Source organism: Carcharhinus amblyrhynchos, chromosome 1 (genome assembly GCF_965287045.1).
Source record: "Carcharhinus amblyrhynchos chromosome 1, sCarAmb.v2.hapA, whole genome shotgun sequence".
Classification (NCBI taxonomy): Eukaryota; Metazoa; Chordata; class Chondrichthyes; order Carcharhiniformes; family Carcharhinidae; genus Carcharhinus; species Carcharhinus amblyrhynchos.
The window spans coordinates 31,465,584-31,490,678 of record NC_137324.1 but is presented as its reverse complement, the minus strand read 5'-3'; the positions used below and the strand labels follow the sequence as shown (position 1 = coordinate 31,490,678).

The 25,095-nt window shown below is 40.6% G+C and overlaps 1 protein-coding gene across 2 annotated transcripts in view; it reads left to right on the top strand.

Moving 5' to 3' along the window:
- dym (dymeclin) overlaps nt 1-19,518 on the top strand; it is a 438,866-nt gene extending 419,348 nt beyond the window's left edge. For both annotated transcript variants that reach the window (XM_080206642.1, XM_080206553.1), the window contains one exon: nt 13,371-19,518. In XM_080206642.1, the coding sequence (XP_080062768.1) occupies nt 13,371-13,520 (150 nt within the window). In that variant the 3' untranslated portion in view covers nt 13,521-19,518. The remainder of the gene's footprint in view (nt 1-13,370) is intronic.
- The last annotated feature ends 5,577 nt before the right edge of the window (nt 19,519-25,095 follow it).

The following is a 25,095-nucleotide window of genomic DNA, read 5'->3' as shown; positions in this document are numbered from 1 at the left end:
TTTCGTCAGTTTAGTAATTTGAAGTGTAATCACTGTTGTAATGTAGGAAATATGACAACCAAATTAAGAACATAAGAACATAAGAAATAGGAGCAGGAGTAGGCCATCTAGCCCTTCGAGCCTGCCCCGCCATTCAATAAGATCATGGCTGAACTGTTGTGGCTCAGTTCCACTTTCCCGCCCTCTCCCCATAACCCTTAATCCCTTCTCTTATCAAGAACCCATCAACCTGCTTCTTAAAAATATTTAGCGAGGTAGCCTCCACCACTTCAACGGGCAGAGAATTCCAGAGATTCACCACCCTTTGAGTGAAGAAGTTCCTCCTCAACTCCGTTCTAAACCACCCCCCCCCTTTATCTTGAGGCTGTGCCCCCTAGTCCTACTGTCTTTTTTGAGCGAGAAGAGTCTCTCCACCTCTATCCTATCCATCCCATTCATCATCTTATACGTCTCAATGAGATCTCCCCTCATTCTTCTAAACTCTAACGAGTACAAGCCTAGTTTATTCAGCCTCTCCTCATAGCTCAATCCCCTCAACTCCGGTATCAGCCTAGTAAACCTCCTCTGCACTCCCTCCAGGGCCAAAATATCCTTGCGCAGGTGCGGCGCCCAAAACTGCACACAGTACTCCAGCTGCGGCCTCACCAATGCCCTATACAGCTGCAGCAAGACCTCCCTACTTTTATATTCAATCCCCCTCGCTATGAAATTATACACAATCTCACAAACAGCAATGTGGTCATGGCCAGTCAATCTGTTGTAGGCAGGGAATAAATATTGTAAATAGTGGAGAGGATTTTGGAAATTGGATGGTGAGCCACTTCCTGCAAAATACCCTGCTTCTGCACCAGTAGCCACAGCACGTATATGGTTATTCCAGTTGAAATTCTGGTCAGTGGTAGCAGCTGCAGAGCTGATGTGACTTGACAGTTGTGTCATTGAGGAGAAATGGGTAGATTCACTCTTATTGGAGATGGCATTAATATTACTCGACAGTTATCAGCCCAAATTTGGATGTTGTCTAACCTTTACTGAATTTGATCATGGGCACAGCTTCGTTATCTGAGAAATTGAGAATAGAGCTGAACACTTTGCAATTAACAGTGAACAGGCCAACTTCTGATCTTGTGATGGAGGGAAGGCCAATTATGAAGTAGTTGAAGATAGTTGGGCTGAGGAGAGTACGCAGAGCCTGCAGTGATTTCTTGGGGCTAAAACGCTTGACCTCCAAGAATCACAAGCATCTTCCTTTGTGCCATTAACCATTAAATTCAGTTTCATTAGATGCAGCACTGAGTCAAATGTTGTCCTGATTTTGAGGGGAGTCACTCTCACCTTACTGCTGTACCAAGTTTGGACCAGGGATATATTTATGAACATCTCATCAGAAATAGGTATAGGAGAAGACCATGCAGCCTGTTGAGCCAGTCAAGCTATTCCAGGTGTGGTCTTACCAAATCCTAATACATTTGTAGCAACAATTCTTTATTCTTATACCCCAGACCTCTTGCAATAAAAAGCAATATGACATTTGCTTTCCTAATTGTTTATCTGCATGCTAAGTTTTTGTACTCTTTGTATTGGTACGTTAAAGTTTCTCTGAAGATCAACATGTGCAAGCTTCACATCTCTTAAAAAAAAGTTCTGCTTTCCTATTCTTACAACCAAACTGAATAACCTCATACCTCCCCACATTACAGTCCATCTGCTACCTTATTGCCCACTCACTTAAACTGTCTGCATCTCTTAAGAATCTCTTTCTACCTTCCTCACAGCATCATTCCTACCGAGATTTGTAAGATTTGTATTGTCAGCAAACATTGCTCTCTGTCTGTTCATTTAAATCATTAATATAGATTGTAAATAGCTGAGGCCCCACAACTGATCCTTACAGCATTCCGCTAGTCATAGCCTGCCAACTTGGAAATGCCTCATTTATCTCTACTCTCTGCTTCTTACCCAATAGCCAACCCACTATTGGTGTTAATACATCAACCCCCAATTCCATGAGCCTTGAGCCTTTGTGTGTTAACTTTTGGTATGGCACCTAATTGAATATCTTTTAAAAATCCAACAACTGGTTTCTCCTTATTTACCCTACAAGTTGCATGCTCATAAGATTCAAATAAATTTATTAAACATGATTTCCTTTTCATTAAAACCATGTTGATTTGTTCCAGTCACTTGATGCTTTTCTCAGTGAATTGTCAAGACTTCCTTAATTCCAACATGATCCCAATGTCAAGCTAACTGGCATGTAGTTCCCTGTTTTCTTTATCACTCCCTTCTTGAATATTGGTGTTAAATTTGCTAGCTTCCAATCTACTGGTAACAATACAGAGTTGAGGGGATTTCAGAAACTGATAGGCAGCGCATCTCAGCTGCTATTTTCTTAGAATTCTAAGGTGTAGGCCATCAGGTTCTGGGATCTGTTAGATTTTAGTGCATTATGTTTCCCTAAACTTTGTCTCTGCTGATATTACCTTAATTTTCTCACTTTTATTAGCCTTCTATTTCTGGTGTGTAATTTACAATTCTTTATACTGTGAAAACAGATGAAAAGTATTTGTTCAATATCTCTGCCATTTCCTCATTCCCCATGGTAATTTCCCCATCTCTATTTTAAAGGGACCAACATTTACTTTAGCTATTTTCTTCCTTTTCATATACTTGTAAAAGATCTGATAGTTCTGTTTTTAAATTTCTGTCTGGTATACTCACATTCTATTTTCCCCTTTATATAAACCTTTTAGTAACCTTTTGCTGGTTACTAAAACACTAAAATCCTCAGACTTTACTACTTTTAAACTTTTATCCTTTGCAACATCATAAGCTTATTTTAAATCTAATATCTCAGAGAATGATAGAATCCCTGTGGTGCGGAAAGCAGCCATTTCAGCCCACCGAGCTTGCACTGACAATAGTCCCACTCAGGCCCTATCGCTGTAACCCCACGCATTTAGCCTACTAATCTCTCTGACACCAAGAGTAATTTGGTCAATTATTAGCTTGGCCAATCGACCCGCACCTCCTTGGACCGTGGGAGGAAACAGGGTACTCAGAGGAAACCCATGCTGACATGGGAGAATGTGCAAACTCCACACAGTCACACGAGGCCAGAATTGAACCCGGTTCCCTGGTGCTGTGAAGCAGCAGCGCTAACCACTGTACCACCATGCTGCCCGTACCTTAGTAAGTTTTTTTAAAATTTATTTTTACGGGATGTGGGCATCGCTGGCCAGGCCAGCATTTATTGCCCATCCCTACCTGCCCTCCATTTCAGAGAGCATTTGAGAGTCAACCACATTGCTGTGGGTTTGGAGTCACATCTAAGACAGACTGAATAAAGTCGACAGATTTCCTTCCATAAAGGGCATTAGTGAAACAGATGGAAGGTTTTTTAACAACAATTGGTAATAGTTTCTTGGTCATCATTAGACTTTTAATTCCAAATGGTTTTATTGAATTTACATTTCCCTATCTGCCATGGTGGGTTTTGAATCCAGGTCCCCAGAGCATTGCGCTGGGTCTCTGGATTGCTAGTCCAGTGATAATACCACTATGCCGTTGCTTTCCCACAGTGAATTGATATTTCTGACTAATTTTTCATTGTTTTGCAATTAAATGTATTTTTGTTGAACATTTTAAATTGTTTCTTTAACTGTTTCCCACTGTTTATTTATCAATATACCTTTAGTCTATTTACCAAATCAACGTTTTCCAGCTCTCTGCTCATTTCTGTGTAATTGTCTTTGTTTACACTTAAGATTCTTGTTTGTGATTGAAGTATACCACTTCAATGTGGAATTCCACAGAATCACAGAATACGGTGCAGAGGAGGCCTTTTGGCCCATGGAGTCTGCACTGACGCATGAAATGCACTGACGCATGAAATACCCTAACCTGCCCACCTAATCCCACTTGCCAACACTTGGCCCATAGCCTTGAATGTTATGGCGTGCCAAGTACTCTTCCAGGTACTTTTTAAAAGTTGTGAGGCATCCTGCCTCACCCACCCTTCCAGGCAGCGCATTCCAGATTGTCATCACCCTCTCAGTTTTTTCTCAAATCCCTCCTACACCTCCCACCCCTCACTTTTAACTTATGTCCCCTTGTAACTAATCCTTCGATTAAGGAGAACAGCTGCTCCCTAGCCACCCAGTCCATGCCCTTCATAATCTTGAACACCTCGAAGAGGTCGCCCCTCAGTCTTCTCTGCTCCAATGAAAACAACCCAAGCCTACCCAACCTCTCTTCATAATTTAAATGTTCTATCCTGGACAGCATCCTGATAAATCTCCTCTGCACCCCTCCAGTGCGTTCACATCCTTCCTATAATGTGGCGACCAGAACTGCACACAGTACTCCAGCTGTATACCCTGATTGATAAAGGCAAGTGTGCCATATGTCTTTTTCGCCACCCTATTTCCACCTTCAGAGATCTGTGGACAAACACACCAAAGTCCCTTTGTTTTTTAGAACTTCCCACTGTCAGACCTTCCAAAATATACTTGTCAAATTACTGCTTCTAAAGTGCATCATCTCACACTTTTCAGGGTTAAATTCCATCTGCCACTTATCTGCCCTTTTGACCATCTCGTCTACATCTTCCTGTAACACATGACACTCAACCTCACTGTTAACCACCTCCTTGTGATGCTCTTATACTGTGATCGCTATTTCTCAATTGGTCTTTACTGTGACGCTACTAATTAACCCTGCCTCATTGGCAATACAATACTCAATCTAAAATAGCTTAATGCCTAATTTGCTACAGCAAAATTGTTCCAGGCAGTTGTCACAAAAATATTCTACAAACTCATCTTCAAGACCACATTTACCAATTTGACTGGTCTTGTCTATAAAAAGTTTAAAGTCCCCTACCACTAATACATACCCTTTATTGCAAGTGCCAATAATTTATTGTTTAATGTTCTGTCCAATGGTATAATTACAGCTAGGATGCCTGATTGGGACTATTGTCGGTGCAAGCTTGATGGGCTGAATGGCTGCTTTCTGCACCATAGGGATTCTATGATTCTCTGAGATGTTAGATTAAAAAAGGAGACTAATAATGTTGCAAAGGATAAAAGTTTAAAAGAAGTAAAGTCTGAGGATTTTAGTGTTTTAGTAACCAGCAAAAGATTACTAAAAGGTTTATACAAAGGGGGAAAAATAGAATGTGAGTAAATCAGACATAAATTTAAAAACAGAACTGTCAGATCTTTTACAAGTATATGGATAATTTACTTCCATCAGCAATTTTTGATCCTTTTCCTATTCATCACCCATACTGATTCTGCCTCCTGATTTTCTGAGTCAAGATTCTTTCACGTTAATGTCCTTTATTTTCAGGGCTATCTCTCCTTTTCCATTCAGCCTGTCTTTTCAAAATGCTGTGTTCTCTGGAATAAACCTTATTGGTCACCTTGTGACCTGTTTGGCGATTAGATCTAAACCACTTATTTCTATTTGTGCCACTAGTTCATTTATATTATTGTGAATTCTCCACGCATTCAGATGAAGTGACTTTCTTTCCCACCCAACTTGTCTTTACATGGATAGCCTTCTCTATTGCCTCTACTTTTATCTTTGGATTACTAACTCTCCCTTTATTCAAACCTTTCATTTGAACCCTGCTCCTCCTCTGTTAGTTTAAAGCCATTTCTCCCTACACTTAGCATATATATCAGTGCATTCTTACGTTTGTACACTCTGTCCCTTTTTGTTTAGTTACCATTACTTGTTTCACTACCCTGTACTATTGTCTTGACTTTTCTATTTAACTTGCCAAATCTCCCCTCGTGTGAACCCTCCAATATAAGGGCAACAAGACTCAGACGTGAGCTGAATGAAAAGAGTGTGTGCAAGTAGAAAAGGGCACTTGTCCTGTCTGTTTGATCCCAGAAACCTCCCCCTACTTTTTAGCTTAAAGTCCTCTCTGTAGCCCTAGATATAAAAATCACCAGGACATTAGTCCCAGTGCGGTTCAGGTGAAGACCATCCCAGCAGTACAGTACCCTCTTTCTCCAGTACTCCATGAATCGAAACCCATTTTTCCCTCACCAATCTTTGAACTACGCATTTAACTCTCAGATCTTATTTACCTATGCCAATTTGACCCTCCAAATCGGGTGCGAAGAAGGCAGCCCAACTGCAGCAACCTTCCCAAAGACGACTTGCCAAGCATTGAGGCACTAATCACTCAGTTCCACTGGAATGCCTGACACCTGATTGCAAAAGTAGCTGCTCTACTCAAAACTTGGTGCAGCAGGAAATTCCCAGGAGGATAGTGGAAAAGTAGTGGGGATGCATGTAGAGGACAGACATCCCCTAACTCATGGGAGAACTCTGGTTAGTGAATGACCAAAATTATGAAGGCTATTTCAGGAAGGCACTAAATGAATCATAAAACTTCATTGGGAATTTGCAGAGCCAAAGTCAAAGTGTCGAACTGAACATACACATCTTCAAATTAACCATCGACCCAAACCTCCAGCCCTACCTGCAGAATATGTGGCAGACAGCATTTTGCACATTGGATTTATCAGCTGTCTCAAATGCCAGCAAACGGGAGTGGAAGTAAACCTCTTTGACCCTGATAGACTGTCTAAGACGAAGAAGATGTCAATTTCTCGTGGCTCAAGTAGTAATCCAGAGATTATTACATCTGTATTCAGCTTTAAATTTATCCTCTAGTGGCCCATTCTCCCTCAGTAGAACCTCTTTCTTTATCCTACCCATGTCATTGGTACCCATATGCACCATGACAAATGGAAAGTTTCTCTTCCTCTCCTCCCCTGGGGAAATGACCTTAAACTTTTTGGAACTCTCACTCTCAGTTGCAGAAAGCAGTATTTATTTCCTGAAGTATACTGTGCCCTACTACAAAGACATTCCCTTTCCCACTCCACCTCCAGCCTGAATGGCTCCCTGCACCACAGTGTTATTTGCTCATCCACCCTGACGTCACTGCTCGCCTTGAACCTGTTGAACAATTGCAGGGGTTGAGACTACTTGATTGCTGCTTTTTGGACTTTATACTGGCCTCTGTCACAGCAACAGCATCCTGTCTCTGATCATAGACCAACTCTGAAGTAGCTAGCCCAAGGTATGTGACTGCCTCTTGGAACAAAGTGTCCATATAATGTGTCCGTCCGCGCCCCCCACCCCAAAAAGGTGGCAGTGTGGTTAGCACTGCTGCCTCACAACGCCAGGGACCCAGGTCCTGGATGCCTGTGTGGAGTTTGCACATTCTTCCCATATAGAACATAGAACATAGAACATAGAACATTACAGCGCAGAACAGGCCCTTCGGCCCACGATGTTGCGCCGACCAGTTACAAAAACAATGACCCACTAGCCTATACCAATCCATTTTCGTCCATAAACCTATCCAGAGATCTCTTAAACGCCCCCAAACTAGACGCATCTACAACTGCAGCAGGCAGGGCATTCCAATCCCTCACCACCCGCTGGGTAAAGAACCTACCCCTGACATCCGTCCTGTAGCTACCCCCCCTTAATTTAAAGTCATGCCCCCTCGTGCTAGCTTTCTCCATCCGAGGAAAAAGGCTATCACTATCCACCCTATCTAAACCTCTAATCATCTTATATGTTTCAATAAGATCCCCTCTTAGCCGCCTTCTTCCCAACGAAAACAACCCTAGATCCCTCAGTCTCTCCTCATAGGACCTCCCCACCATACCAGGCAACATCCTAGTAAACCTCCTCTGCACCCTCTCCAACGCCTCCACATCCTTCTTGTAATGCGGGGACCAGAACTGCACACAGTACTCCAAGTGCGGCCGCACTAGAGTAGTGTACAGTTGCAACATTACACTGCGACTCCTAAATTCAATCCCCCTACCAATAAACGCCAAGACACCGTACGCCTTCTTGACAACCTTATCTACTTGATTCCCAACTTTCAGGGATCTATGTACACACACACCTAGATCCCTCTGTTCATCCACACTATTCAAAGTCCTGGGTCCAATATCTGCATGGATTTTCTCCAGATGCCACAGTTTCTTCCCATAATCCAAAAATGTGCAGGGTAGTTGGATTGACCATGCTAAATTGCCCTTAATGTCCAAAGATGATTTGTGGATTAGCCATGGTAAATGCGCAGGGTTATGAGGATAGTGTGGGGCGGGGATGTTGGGGTTGTGGGTGGACCGGGGTGGGATGGTCTTTCGGAAAGACGGTGCAGACACAGTGGGCTGAATGGTCTGCACTGCACTATAGGGATTCTGTCATTCTGCAGGATTTATATGATGCATTGCCATGTCCTCCTATCTTTACTGTGCTTTATTTAACTAATTAGCTATAAAGTTTAAAAATACCACTCAACTGTTATCTGTATTTATATTAAGTAGTTTAGTTCAACTATAATTTAGTGCAGTACTTGCAGTTTCCCAATACCAGTTTAAACTGCTGCCCCGGTTTAGAGGAATAAAATCTTAAAACTCACTAAACAATCACCTACTGGCTCACTTAATTAATGCCACTGAACACTCACCAATCACTGGAGACAAAGGAAAAGGTATAAATAACAGTACCTCCTTTCTCCTCTGCACTAAATTCCCCATGTTCACACACAGTCCTTGTTATCTCCACTCTGTGCTCTCACTCTAATGAATTTGAGAATTGACTGCTCTCTGCAAACTTAAATTGAGTTTAAAGTTTTAAAGTTTATTGATCAGTGTCACAAATAGGCTTACATTAGCACTGCAATGAAGGTACAGTGAAAATCTAGTCGCCACACTTCAGCACCTGTTCGGGTACACTGAAGGAAAATTTAGCATTGCTAATGCACCTAAACAGCATGTCTTTCAAACTGTGGGAGGAAACCAGAACACCCGGAGAAAACGCATGCCGACATGAGGAGAATGTTCAAACTCCGCACAGACAGTGACCCAAACCAGGAATTGAACCCAGGTCCCTGGTGCTGTGAGGCAGCAGTGCTAATCACTGTGCCACTGTGCTGCTCCAAGCATTGATTAGGTTATTGGTAACTGAGTGCCCCATGCTAGAACTTTTGACAATACCTTCCATCACTTGCTGGTGATTTGGGGTGGGCTAATATCAAAATAATTAACCAGTTGAATTTATTACTTGTGGACAGGTTATACCTGGGTGATTTGCCACATTGTTGTGTTGTTGCCAGCAGTAGAGCTATATTGAAAAGCTTAGTTAGGAGCACAGCTAATTCAGGAGCATAGGGATTTAATGCTAAAGCAGGGATATTGTTGTAGCCTTTGTTGTGCACTCCTTTCTAGTTGCATGGAATGAATTGAACTGGCTGAAGACTACCATCTGTAATGCCTCTTTGAACAGACTGAGAGATCATCTGATTTGCACCAATGCCTGAAGATGTCTGCAAATGGTTCGGTTTGCTTTTGCACTCATGTTGGGCTCCATCATCATTGCAATGAAGAGTTTCTGCTTCACATTAGTTCCTTAATTATCCACCACCATTCCTGACTGGATGTGAAATGATTGCAGTATTTTGACCTGATTGATTAACTCTGGAATTGCTCAGCCCTGTTCAAAGCATGCTGCTTTTTGTTTTGTAGATGCACAAGGTTTACACCTCATGTTCAGATACAGCCGCTGCTGACCTCTGCATACTCTTCTACACTCATTGAACATAGTCAAGGATAGAGATGGGGGGAATCAGAATGCTGAGGAATGGCTGTGGTTCTATTGCTTGACTTATCTGTGAGTCAGCTGCCCTTTGACACCAGTTTTCCTTATTTTCAACTGAACTGGTGGAATATGAAGTTGTGTTCCTGGGAGTGTTAATCTTGGTCTCTGTACTACTAGCCTAGTAGTATAATTGTTATTCTACTACACCCAGTTAAACAAAGAATTTTGGAGGAGATTTGGGGTATTTTACATTTCAGGAAGGAGAGGAAATGGAAAAGTATTTGGGGATCATGAGCATGGCTATATCATCCAAGCCCTTCATACTTCGACTATGTGTTTGCAAAATATGTGGGAAAAATAGCAATAACTAATTAGAATGAGTGGGCAGTCAAGGTTATAAAGGATACAAATTAAACACAAGAAGTGGTTTTATGTTAACCACTGAAGTTTATTAATTGGAGCACAATGATGGAGTTTATGAATTGTTGTATTCATCAGATTGTACCAGTAAAGGTTCAAACACACACACAATCGATTAAGAATGCTACTTTGTTTCTATCCTTGCTTAACAGATGTCGATGTATTGGTCATTGCCAGTTACATGATCACTTGGTCTGAGGATAAGCTTTTTTTTGTTAATTAATATCCTACTGTTCTCTTGAACTGAATGTATAGTATATTGTTAGAAGATCCATTTCACTGTCTCTTGCTTCTGCCTGTTGTCATCAGTCTTGCAAAACTGTAGGATAGAGTCACACAGAGCAGCGGGTTCTGTGGAACAATGAAACATAGCCCCTTTCATTATTCATGACGATGAGACAACAGCCCAGAACAAACTGTCAGAGCGCGACATGATTAGAACACTAATGACAAAGAGAGGGAGGCATCTATCCATTAATAATGGAGTGGTATGTGATCATCTTTCTCTAGTTTGTAGTGTCAATGTTTCCCTTGTGTTGGGCCAACAGTCTGCCCCTCATCTGAACCATGTCCTTTTATAGAGACCCAAATCAATTCAAACTGACATGGCAGTATTTTAAATCATCAGTTTTTCATTCCCTTTTGAATCTCAAGTAACTTGTGGAAAGTATAGTGGCAGGATTTGGACTATGGACGTGTTTTGGGTTTCTGAAATGTCTAAGTAATCTCAGATTTTATCATTGTCTTGTATTTTTTGGGAACCATCAACTGAGGAAACCTTGAGGGTGTAGTGGTGCAGTAGGTAAATTCATTTGAAGGTGTATGATAAAGACACGCAGGACTAGCATGAGATTTGATCCATGTTTAATGCTGAGCACAGCTTGAGTTGCCACTAAGACACACTGATTGTTGCTAGAAAGTTGAATGCGTAGAAAAGGAAAAATTATTGTCTCGTTGTTACTAATTTCCTGCTTTCACCTGTGTGGAATGACCGCCTGAAGAGAAGCTGCTTTACATGGAAGTGAAGCCAAGCATCAATTAAATTTTTAATAGTTTAGGCACAGCATGCATTGATGCACTTTAAAGGAGATAGCAACTGATATTAGTAAAGCTTAACTGATATTTTTGTATGGTTAACATTCTTTTATTAAGAAATTGAAGTCATCATCCATGAACTAGTGAGTGAACACTTGAAAAGGATAGCTTGTTTGTAGACTGTTGTCTTTTAAAATGCAAGAGCAATACAATTGCAAGGTCCCATCTTGTTGATTAATGATCAAGGAATCAAAGAATTGGAGATAACGTGTTACTGACAGAAAGTTAGCTAAATAAGAAAAAATGTAAACATAGATGGGAACTTGTGAAGTTAAAACCAAGGCACCCAAGATTTAGGTCTAGCATCAACTACTGGTATTTAAGTGTTGACTTGGCTTAGTGATAGGACTCTGCTATCTAATTCAGAAAAATGGGAGTTCAAGGCTGACTTGGGACTTGAGGACGTAATCTAAAGTGGAGCATTGAGTTATTGTTTCATCATTGGAGTTTGCCATCATTCAGGTAAGTCATGAAGCTGAGCTCCCATCTGCCTGTTCGGGTGGACGTAAAGATTCTACAGCACATTAGGAGAATGGGGAGTTTCTGCTGTCCTAGTTAACTTTCATCCCTCTGTAATTTCATCAATACAGAGTGACTGCTCATTTACCCCTCATGTTCTTGCCTGGGGCTTTACTGTGATCCAAATTAGCTGTAAAGTTTGCCTAAAGTGATACTTTAAAAATTAATTAATTAGCTTTGAAATACTTAGAATGTTCTGACAACTTGAAAGAATGTATGTGAATGCAAGTAATTTATTTATTTGCTTAATATATATTTCAAGTAAAGACTTGGACAAGCCATATCTCCCAAGATTGCAGGTAAAAATGAAACAGGCAACTGTAAGAACAATTGGGAAAGGAATACAGTTGAAAAAGAGAGAAATGGATCAAACCCATGACAGAATTTACCTTTGTCCTCCTTCCCACTTGGAGAATTTATTGATTTGGTTAAATGCCTTTGCTCCACACAGACCACAATAAAAACAGGACTCAAATCCAATGTACTAATAGCTCTCTATAAAAACATAAGAACATAAGAAATGCAGGAGTAGGCCATCTAGCCCCTCGAGCCTGCCCTGCCATTCAGTAAGATCATGGCTGATCTGTTGTGTCTCAGTTCCACATTCCCGCCCTCTCCCCATAACCCTTAATCCCCTTGTCTATCAAAAACCTATCAACCCGCGTCTTAAATATATTTAGCGAGGCAGCCTCCACCACTTCAACGGGCAGAGAATTCCAGAGATACACCACCCTTTGAGTGAAGAAGTTCCTCCTCAACTCCGTTCTAAGCCTTTATCTTGAGGCTGTGCCCTCTAGTCCTACTGTCCTTTCTGAGCAGGAAGAGCCTCTCCACCTCTATCCTATCCATCCCATTCATCATCTTATATGTCTCAATGAGATCTCCCCTCATTCTTCTAAACTCTAACGAGTACAAGCCTAGTTTATTCAGCCTCTCCTCATAGTTCAACCCCCTCAACTCCGGTATCAGCCTAGTAAACCTCCTCTGCACTCCCTCCAAGGTCAAAATAACCTTGCGTAAGTGCGGCGACCAAAACTGCACACAGTACTCCAGCTGCGGCCTCACCAGTGCCCTGTACAGTTGCAGCAAGACCTCCCTACTTTTATATTCAATCCCCCTCGCTATGAAGGCCAGCATCCCATTCACCTTCTCTGAATGTGTGCATCCTATGGTGAGGTGCAGAGCATATTAATAAGGACTGCTTCACAGCGCCCGGGACCCAGGTTCAATTCCAGCCTCAGTTGACAATCTTTGTGGAGTTTGCATGTTCTGTGTTTGTGTGGGTTTTCTCTGGGTGCTCCAGTTTCCTCCCACTGTCTGAACATTGCATGAAGTGGATTGGCTATGCTGAATTGCCCATTAGTGTGGTAAATACTTGGGGGTTATGGGGATAGGGTGGGGGAACAAGGCCTGGGTAAAGTGCTCTTTTGGAGAGTTGATGCAGACTCGAGGGGCTGAACGGCCTCTTTCTGCACTGTAGGGACGCTGTTTTTTTTCTATAATTAAAAGTACCTACTGTGGCTCAATAGTATTTTGATAACATATTGCTTTATCAATGCTTACAACCACTCAGCTGTTCGGTATCCTTTGGTCTGGTTGTCTGGCAAAAGGCTTGCAATAATTCTGGTTCAAGATGGACTAACAAGTTATTTATTTCTGTTTTCATCTTTCTTTCACCACAGAAATTCCCAGAACTGAAGTTCAAGTATGTTGAAGAGGAGCAACCAGAGGAATTTTTTATTCCATATATTTGGTCATTGGCTTATAACTCGACTGCTGAGCTGTATTGGAATCCACAACAAGTCCAGCTCTTTACAATGGACTCTGGCTGAGCACTTTTTTATGATAATTTGTTAGGAGGGCTAGGGTGAAAAGATAACAACAGTTGGTCGAGGAGAAGGAGAAATTTCATCCAATTTTTGTGTGTTGGGGAGTTATTTATTCGGACAGGGAGGAGGGAATTCAGGATGCCATAGAAATCGGAATTTGTCAATCACACACCAAAGCACAGTTACAAATGTCTGGAAGGGAATAATTATAATTGACTAGTTTTTCACCAAATATCCGAATTATTCATTAATATCAAAACAAATCTACCTTGGGCTAAGGATAACAGGTCCCTGTGTCAATGGTAAACAGTGAGGGAATGCAACTTTAAAGAGAAAACATCCCCTTGAGTATAATATTCACTTTATTTAAGTACATTTAGTATACTAATATCATTTGTTGGTTATAATAATGTTAATTAAGATATTTTAAAATGCAGTCATTCCTGATTCCAGGAATGTTCCTGTTGATAAGAACTGAGACAGAGGTAGGGTTTTCTTTAGTTATAATAAAAGCTTTAAGAAATTAACTTGTATATTTAGTGACAATGGTGCAGATTGTGGACAGATGATTTGTAATGGAGATATTGCCCAGCCCTTCTGACTACCAAGCCAATGATGGTACTGTGAATGGACAATTTCTTTTTTTTTTAAAAATTACATTTTGAAATGCCATATTTATTATGCACACAATCATGAGCAAGGTATAAAATTAGGCTGATGTCATTTGATAAATATGTCCAAGTCAGATTTCTGAATTTGGCTTAAAATGATAGCTTGATTTCACTTGATAACTTGGTAGCATTTTGTACAGAGCTGCTTAAACCAGGATTACCCTGTTTTGCATGTTTTCCTGGAATGATTCTAATGTAATTGACTCCAGGTATCTTTGCAGTGAGATTCAGGATCTGCATTATTTGTCGCTGTATCTAACAATATGAGAAACTGAGATAGCAATTGGTGTCACTCCACTGCCAGATAATCAGTGACACTGCTCAAATTCCTGTCTTGTTACAATCTGTTTGCATCAGCTGCCATCAGTGACACAGAATCATGTTTAGAACCAAAGGGATGTGTTTCTGTAGCCATTACAGAAATTATATAGTAAATGTTTATTTCAACCAAAACCTGTGATGAGATTTTTGGTTTCATCAATTAAGATATTAGGAATTATCTGCCTATTAAAGTAGACCCCATGATACTAATTGTAAACATAGAAACTTAGAAAAACTACAGCACAATACAGGCCCTTCGGCCCACAGAGTTGTGCCGAACATGTCCCTACCTTAGAGATTACTAGGCTTATCTATAACCCTCTATCTTGCTAAGTTCCATGCACTTACCTAAAAGTCTCTTAAAAGACCCTATCGAATCCGCCTCCATCACCGTTGCTGGCAGCCCATTCCACGCACCCACGACTCTGGGTGAAAAACTTACCCCTGACATCTCCTCTGTACCTACTCCCCAGCACCTTGAACCTGTGTCCTCGTATGGCAACCATTTCAGTCCTGGGAAAAAGCCTCTGACTATCCACTCGATCAATACCCTCAACATCTTATACACCTCTATCAGGTCACCCCTCATCCTTCGTCTCTCCAAGGAGAAAAGGCCGAGCTCCCTCAACCTATCCTCATAAGGCATGCTCCCCAATCCAGGCAACATTCTTGTAAATCGCCTCTGCACCTTTCTATGGCTTCCACGTCCTTCCTGTAATGAGGCGACCAGAACTGAGCACAGTACTCCAAGTGGGGTCTGACCAGGGTCCTATATAGCTGCAACATTATCTCTCAACGCCTAAACTCAATTCCTTGATTGATGAAGGCCAGTACACCATACGCCTTCTTAACCACAGCTTCAACCTGTGCAGCTGCTTTGAGCGTCCTATGAATTTGGACCCCAAGATCCTGCCGATCTTCCACACTGCCAAGAGTCCTACCATTAATATTATATTCTGCCATCCTGTTTGTCCTGCCAAAATGAACCACTTCACACTTAACTGGGTTGAAGTCCATCTGCCACTTCTCCGCCCAGTCTTGCATCCTATCAATATCTTGCTGCAATTTCTGACATCCCTCCACACTATCCACAACACCTCCAATCTTTGTGTCATCAGCAAATTTATCAACCCATCCCTCCACTTCCTCATCCAGGTCATTTATAAAAATCACAAAGAGTAAGGGTCCCAGAAAGATTCCTGGGGCACTCCACTGGTGACTGACCTCATGCAGAATGTGACCTATCTATAACCACTCTTTGCCTTCTGTGGGCAAGCCAGTTCTGGATCCACAAAGCAATGTCCCCTTGGATCCCAGGCCCCCTCATTTTCTCAATAAGCTTTGCATGGAGCACCTTATCAAATACGTTGCTGAAGTCCACATAGACCACATCTACTGCTCTTCCTTCATCAATATGTTTAGTCACATTCCCAAAAAATTCAGTCAGGCTCGTAAGGCATGATCGGCCTTTGACAAAGCTATGCTGACTATTCTTAATCATATTATACCTTTTCAAATGTTCATAAATCCTGCCTTTCAGGATCTTCTCCATCAACTTACCAACCACTGAGGTTAGACTCACTGGACTATAATTTCCAGGGCTATCTCTACTCCCTTCCTTGAATAGAGGAACCACATCCGCAATTCTCCAATCCTCCAGAACCTCTCCCATCTCCATTGATGATGCAAAGATCATCGCCATAGGCTCTGCAATCTCCTCCCTCGCCTCCCACAGTAGCCTGGGGTACATCCTATCCAGTCCCAGCAACTTATCTAACTTGATGCTTTTCAAAAGCTCCAACACATCCTCTTTCTTAATATCTACAGGCTCAAGCTTTTCAGTCCACTGCAAGGCTGCACTATAACCACCAAGTTCCTTTTCTATAGTGAATACTGAAGTAAAGTATTCATTAAGTACCTCTGCTATTTCTTCCAGTTCCATACAAACTTTCCCATCATCACACTTGATAGGTCCTATTCTTTCACATAGCAAAGCAGGGATCCTCCAAGTATTTTGACCAACTATTTAACACCCGTCTAAAAATCTTCATTGGCCATTCATGAATTTTCCCAAACCCCTATTCCGTCTCCTTCCTGGGGAAACCCACCTGTCCTATTTTGTGTCAGAGAGGCCTTTATGGGCTTAAACAGGCCCACCACCTCTGAAAGTAAACCCAAGATACCAAGCAGATGGCAGATGGGAAGGCTAGAAGGCCCACCTCTGCTTACTAGGAAATTGGCCCAGTTGTCGCAATTTTAGGCCCTCGCAGCCTCACCCTACCCCTCTATACACTCGATTCTCTCTTATATCCCCTCCAGCCCTTCCATTCCCAAAATGCTCACTGTATGCCCAAATCTGGCAGGTCTTTGAAATACTCCTGAAACTGACAACATAACCAAATAAGCTTTGAAAATCTCCTTGAAAAGAAACAGTTAATTTTACAGCCTCAGATGTGTCAATCACACACAGAGTATCAATGACAAAATATTTTAACTTCACCACACAATGTTATGTGACTAAACAAAAAGGCATTGAAAAACTCTTCAAAGGAGAGTTATTGCATGGCACTAAAGATGCCAATCAAACACCTGCAAGCTGTGTCAATATTGACTACAGGGCTGAGTCCATTACCCATTATTGGAACTCAGCCAAGCATTCATAATGAATGATGCTGGAAATCAAATGTCTGGCCGTCTGTTCAAACTGCTATTGTAGATACAGCGAAGTGGATTGAAGGTTTCTTCAATGGAACTTTCACTGTTTGTGATTGATTGACAAGTTCATGACAAGGTAAAGAAGGGCAACGTTTTTCAAAGGGAATATTTAATGGATTCTTTTTGGATCCCATTTTGGAACCGGGATTCCCCTTGGTTTGCCGCTCTTCAGAGGTTCATAATCCATATCTCCTAATTAAATGGGTCCAGCCCCATCAAAATTGCAGAAAGTTTAAAAGGCCCACCTCCAGAATGGAGCCAACAAACGTGGAAGTGCTGTTTGCAGTTCACTACCTGCACCCTTGTCCTGCAGTTGCAAAAATGGCCAAAAACAGGAATGGGGCAGGAATCCCAGAATCAGGTCCTAACTCTTTTTAAACATGTTGAAACTCGGCTCAACTCCACAAAAATCTGGGCCAAAGTTAAGGATATTCTGAGAATCATTATTAAATGCTAAATTAATGCAAGTTCTCACTCTCACCCATAGAGCTCTTCCAAAAATCAATCAAGTAGCTATTAGCAAACAAGTTATACCTTCCAATATAGACCTACTTAACTGTTCATTAAATTACTGTTAATTCTCCTCAATCCTGTGGTTATCAAGAACTGTGTTCATTTGAGCTACTTGGCCACCTACTGTAGGTAGTGATAACATCAAAATCAACAACATAAATTTTATAATACTAGAAGCTTGACAGCGGACCACTTTTCTGGTGTTGTTGGGGCCAGAAAACGTGTCCTACAGTGGCAGTGGTTCCTGTGATGTCATGACACAATATCATTGTAAATCTACACTACATGTGTGCACTGGCCAAGTTGTTATAATGAGTCAGCATGCATGTTAATTGATAAACCTCCATAATTCAACCTGTTTAAAAAATAGCCAGCTTCACAATACAACATTTACTGTTAGTAGAATTATGCTGTTAGCTTTCCATGCCACCTACGTGTTATTTGAATACTTGGGCTGCTGCCTCATTTTATTTTTCTCTGTGAGCATGGTACCCCCTATAAATTGGGAATTTTATACAAGGTTACAATTTCACAAGAGCAAGTTTAGAAGCTGCTATATGAGTTTTTAGGCCTAATATATTTACATGTGGAGACCTGACTAAAAACAAGCAAACATTTTGAAAATAAAAACCAAATGACAGCAACTAGAGTCGAAGGAAACATTATGTGCATAAAGCCAACTGCATAACTTAATCAATAGTGATGGACAAACTAGTTCAGTAGTTTGGATGAAGGGTAGTCTATTTAAATTGAGTAAGACTGTAGCTCAATTCAGCAGTCTACACTAAGTTATAACTTACTTTGGGTTTGTATGTCCATTATTGATGTTGACATCTTAAATGTAATTACGTTTCTTACCCAGATATTTTACTGTTTAATCAAGAAAAAATGAAACAGAATGCCATATGGCAGTTTCACAGCTCATGATTGAATAAGTAGAACAAGGCATCACATTAGGCATATATGGTTAACTCTGCAGTGGGCACCCCAATAATGCCTCATGTAGCTCCTACGTCAAGACACGATACAAAGAACTGTACCAAGTTCTCCTCGAGGACAGGCTAACATTTTCTGAACAAACAAACAAATTACCTGATCATGTATCTCATTAGTGTTTATAGCAGCTTGCTATGTATAAAGCTGTTGCTGTATTTGACTACATAACAGAGTGCACATAACTAATTAATTGTATGTGAAGTGCTTTGAGGCATTTGAAAGATGTGCCATGGTGATAAGTAAATGCAAGTGGCTGTTTCCATCACACCAATTTCCCACAGACTGCAGAACATTTTGTTACCTTAAATTTGGGGTGTTGTGTCTTGAATTTTTGATATATTCCTGAAGGCCCTGCCAACCCTATGTGCCACAGCAGGTATGCACTGTGACAGTGCTTGTAGACAGCATGTTGCTGGACCTCTTTCCCAGTAGATGGTAACAAGATTAATTCAACTGAAATTTCATGTCACTTGGATTACTGGTAATAAATCAGAGGAGATTATTGCATTTTGATGGGAAGAGTCTTCTGGTGTAGAGCTAACATGTTGCTGACTTCGGAAAAGTTTTTATAAGTAAACCTTCTTGATGGTGCTTTTGATTTTATTTTCCTTCTTGCAGAGTTTTATTTATAAGATGTCACACAACTATCTGTGCATTAAATTCGCTTTGAATATATCAAAGAAACATCCTGGATTTTTACAGTTTCCTCTTACTTTTATGGTCCTCTATCATCTCAAACCACAGTCTTTAAGCATTAGCCCAAACCCTTATGTATTTTTCAAGTATGGTTTGTTAATTGTTCAACCAACTTTTACCAACTGGTAAATGAGCATGTGCTTGAATGTATTTAGGTACTAAGTTGGATGACCAACCTTGTCATTCTCCACCACCCTGCAGGCCACATTCCTAGTTGTACTCAGTGAGTGGCACAGTGGTTAGTACCAGGGATCTGGGTTCGATTTACAGCTTGCATGACTGCGGAGTCTACATGTTCTCCCATGTCTGCATCAGTTTCCTCCAGTCCGAAAGGTGCGCTGGTTACATGCATTGGCCACGCCAAATTCTTCCGTGGTGTACCTGAACAGGCACCAGAGTGTGGCGACTAGGGGACTTTCATAGTAACTTCATTGCAGCGTTAAGGTAAGTCTTCTGACACTAGTAAATAAACTTCAAAAAACTTCAGTGAAGGCAAGTGAATGATTTCTTTCCTTTTGAGGAAAAGAAAATCAATGCATCACTTAATAACCATGCACCTCCATTTCATGATTCCAGAGATAGATTGAGTGAGCTTAGAAGCAAATTACATAAACAAGACATGCTGGGAAGACTCAATAGATCTGACAGCATCTGTGGAGAAACAATTTTGTATGACTTCTTCAGAGCTCTGTTGAATCTTCCCAGCATTTTTTGTTTGCATTTCTGATTTCCAGCATCCATAGTATTTTGCTTTTATTATAGAAGCAAATTGCTTGACTGTCTTTACTTAGCAATGTAATATGGCTCCAAAAAGGGTAAATTGTAAAAATGAGATGAAAAACATAGAAATGGCTAAGATTGTTAATGATTAGTCATTGGGCCTCCTCTCTTTCTGCCATCGTGTAAAACAAAGTAAGGAGATGTTGAGTATTAATAGACAACAATTTTTTGCCACAGTATTTTAGATCCAGGAGAGAAGTGTTTGATTCAGAAGGAAAAGCTTATGTTTTTAAGCGTACACAATCTACTGTGCTCAGCTTTGGCCTCCACCTCGGCAGTGGTTAGCACTGCTGCCTCACAGCGCCAGGGACTGGGGTTTGATTCCCAGCTTGGGTCACTGTCTGTGTGAAGTCTGCATATTTTCCCCATGTCTGCATGGGTTTCCTCCAGGTTCTTCGGTTTCCTCCCACAGTCCGAAAGATGTGCTCTTAAAGTTTATTTTAAGTTTATTTTTATTAGTGTCACAAGCATGTTTACATTAACATGCAATGAAGTTATTGTGGTTAGGTGCATTGGCCATGCTAAATTCTCCCTCAGTATACCGAAACAGGTACCGGAGTGTGGCGACAGTAACATCATTGAAGTGTTAATGTAAGCCTACTTGTGACCCTAATCAATAAAATTTAACTTTAATGTCCTTCAGGGAAGGAAATCTGCCATCCTCACCTGGTCTGCCCTACATATGACTCCAGTCCCATAACAATGACTTTCAAACGCTCTCCAATGAAGAGCAATTAGGGATGGGCAATGAATGCTGACACCCACATTCCAGGAATAAATTTTAAAAATATGAATAATGGCATCATCCTGATATTAAATAAAGCCAGCAAGTTTAAATTAATTGCATATCAGTAAAATGTGGGACTCATTACAACTGACAGTGGTGTAAATCGCCCAATGTTCGTAGATTGTTGAATGCTAAATGCTACCTTTGATTGGCTTCCCCACTGACAGAGACCCTTTGATTGAGCGACATAGAATAAAAAGGTTCCAGGTTTGATCTCAATATCAATGCTATGTTCATGGATCTCAATCCAGACAATAGTAGGGATGGCTTCAGCTTTCTTCGAAGGAAGTCAACCTCGTATTTGAATACCTTGTGACTGGAAAATATAAGATACAGATTCAAGCTGTGTTTTGCGTGATGCCCTACACAGTTGAATACTTTTTATAATTCTCTGATTTTCTCCCTGAGTTCCCTCAGCATTTCAGAATGAATTGGAATCTAAGCTGAAATACATCAGCTTTGATTTCACATTCTGACATTTCACATTTTCATCATCTGTGAAAATGTCATTTTGTCTTGTAATGTATTTTTTGTATTTTCTTTACAGTTTGCCCTGAAATACATTTAAGGTGCCTGAGTTGTTTCTGTGTTGCATTTTATTTGTATTTTTCGGGGCAGGGGGAGGAGGGTGGAGAGAACAGTATCTCGTTGCATCTGACAAGTTTTGAATTTTTATTTCCTGTTCATCTGTGAAGCGTGAATCTCAGTTCAGGATAAAGCTGAGACACATCCAGGAGTCTCAGCATTGTAGCCATTGCACTAGCAAACACATCGTCCATAACATACACATCAGTTAAAACTAGAATATGAGGCAAAGTCCTGAAGTACGATTTCCTCTTTCTGACTTAGTTTTAAAGAATATAAAGCTAGATTCTGCCTCTGCAATGTTTAACAGTCATCCCTAGCATACGTGAACATTCAATTTGGGCATGATGAGCCTGGGCTCTTTTGTCCACTCAGTCAAGCTGTGACAAATACTCATTGTTTAGCCTGTCCCATACAGAATGATTATTTGAGTTGACAGAGGGATGCTGTTGCCCATAAAAACTGTACTGCAACAAAGTCTTCAGGAAAGGACGAGAGGAAATTCAAAGGGAAAGCATTTTTAATAAAAATAGTGATGCATTAGGATGTTTTGTGTTTTCTTTACAGTAAGGTTGTCAGAAGGTTTTCATTTTTTGTGTACCCCAGTCACCAGAGTTTTACAGACATTAAGTTTAAATTATTGCTTCTATTTCACTTCAGCATACTAACACATCATAGGAATTGATGAGGAAGGCCATTTGTCTATGGTAATTTTCTCATTCAGAAAAATTCCAAAGTGCCACTGTACATTCAGTTATTTCTTAAATGCTTTCAGGATTTTTTTAAAACTTAGCTGCTCTATCTAGTTAAGGCAAATAGCATTGATGCATTTAAGTGGAAGCTAGGTGAGCAAGTGTGGGAGAAAGGAATAAAAAGATATGTTGTGGTTCAAAGAAGAAAGATGGAAGGAGGTTGGCGTGAAGCAGAAATACTGACATGGACCAAATGGCTTGTCTTCATGCTGCAAATACCTTGTAACATCGTTCATCTTCATATGCAGATTCCTGAGAATCAGTTCTAAATTTACCTTTTACGAGCTTTGTACCTGTGTCTTTGTGCCCTAATCTCAATTAAAATAAAAAGTAGCCAACGAAAATTGAAAGTATATTTACAAATTTAAGATCCCCTTTTTGAAATCTTCTTTTCAAGGTACAAAATACAAATACCCTCATAACTCAGAGCTTTGCAAGAGATCAATTTTGTAGCTCTTTTCTGCATTGCCTCTCTTATTTAACTGTCTCCTTAATATTTTGAATGTTATACCCAAGGTATGATCTTGCCAGAGTACTGTGTAATTTAATTACATGTTCCATTGACTTATATTCTACAGGTTTGACTATGTAGTTAAACATTCTGTTGCTTCACTGACTGCCACGGTCCCTACAGTTTGACAGATCTCATGTCTAGTCCTGTGTAAGTCAAAGGTGTGTCTCGGCTTTAGCCTTAGCCTTTTAAATACCGTTCATGGAGTGTGCATATCAATTCTTTTATTAGGTAGATCTCTCTTAGGCAAAGATATTAATGGATATGAAGCCAAGAGAGGTAAATATTAAAAGTTAAAGGTAAAAAGTTAAGGTACTATTCAGCCATGATCTAATTGAGTAACTGGATAGACTCAAAGGACTTGAATGGGGACATACATTTCTTCCACTTTTTCTTTCATATGCAGTCTCCCTAATTATTAATACTGCATTGTATTTTTAAAGGTTCACTTTAGAAATTCTCAATGTTCCTTTAATTTTAAACTTGACATGAAGTAATATGAATAGAGGTGGGAAAAGTAATTTATTGAAGTTAATTTGTTATTGTTCTGCCCACTTATTTTGTCCAACTGATCAGTTTCTAAGTCTGCTACAATTAAGTTGGTCTTGGTTCCGAACCATAAAGTTATTACAGCGCAGAAGATGGACATTTGGCCCACCGTGTCACTACTGGCTCAGGTCAGCAATTCACTCAATGCCATTTCTTTGCTTTCTTCCCGTAACTCTACACATTCTTCCTCTTCAAACGCTGATCCAATTCCCTTCTGAACGTTTCAATTGTACCTGCCTCCACTATACGCTCAGGCAGTGCACTCCATGTGCAATGTATGAAAGGGTTTGTCATGTCGTTTTTTGCTTCTTTTACTTTAAATCTCATAATTTTGAATGCCTCTATCAAATTTCTTCTTGGCCTTATTTTCACTAAGGAAATAGTCCTGGTTTCTCCAATCTGTCTACATAGCTAAATTTCCTTATCTTTTCTGCCCTCTCTCTTTACGTCTGTTCTATACAGCATGCAAAACTGAATACAATACTCGAACAGAGGCCGAACTAATATCTGATCCAATTCAACTCCTTTTGGCCAAGATCAAGTGTAGTATCGACATGCTGTGCTTGGTTGAGGTCATTAGGTTACATTTTAGCTTCATTTGAAGCAATTTTTAAAAGCAGCATCTCGGCATTTTGGCTAAGATGCAAATGAGATCAAGTCTTGGAGGAAGAGCTATGCCTACTGCAATCAGCTTGGATCATGTAGATCAAGCCCAAGACAGGAGGTGAGAGCCCTGTCTTGTCAGCTTGGATCAGGAATGTCTCAACTTCGAGACTCTGAATTGGACTTGATTTGATTGAATTGGAATAAAAACAAAATTGCTCTTGTACTGTGTGCACCCTGAATAAAGCCTAAGATATTGTAAACTTTATTAATCACACTCTTAACCTGTTCTGGCACCTTCAGCGACTTGTGCACACCCAAGTTCCTGTACCCAATTTAGAATTGAACCCTCTACATTATCTGTCCATGTTCTTTCTACCAAAATGAATCACCTCACCTTTCCTTGTATTGAATTTCATCTGCCCACATATCTGCCGATTCCACCAACTTGTCTCTGGCCTTTTGCAGTTTTGCACAATCCTCCGTACAGTTTTGCTTCCAGATTTTGAATCATCCGCGAACGTTTAAATTGTGCCTGGTACAACAAGGTATAGGTCATTAATATATATCAGGAAATGCAAGAGTCCCAACACTGGGTAACTCCACAACAAACCATCCCTCATCCATTAACCACTACAGTTTGTTTCCTGTCACTCAGCCAATTCCATATTCATGTTGTGACTGCCCCCTTTATTTCATGAGTTATAACTTTACTCACAAGCCTGCTGTATGGCATTATATTAAAGGCCCTTTATAAACCAACGTACACCACATTAACTGCCTTGCCCTTGTCAATCCTCTGTGTTTCCAAGAACTAGGTCTAGAGTGCCGCCTTTCCTACTGCTGTAGGAAATTTTCCTGAAGACACTGTAGAAACTCTTGTCCCTCACTGTCCTATACACTACTATTATCCTAGTCTATATTTAGATAAATCAGCCATAATAGCTACTTCTGTACTTCTATACTTTCGTTGCAAGTTTGTCCTCTTAATCCTTCCCACCAGTTGGTGACCTACATCAGACAACTTCAAGCAATGTAATTGCAGCTTGGTACTATTTTCAAAGTTGACCATCTAGAAATCGGGTTTCTGACTGCTGAT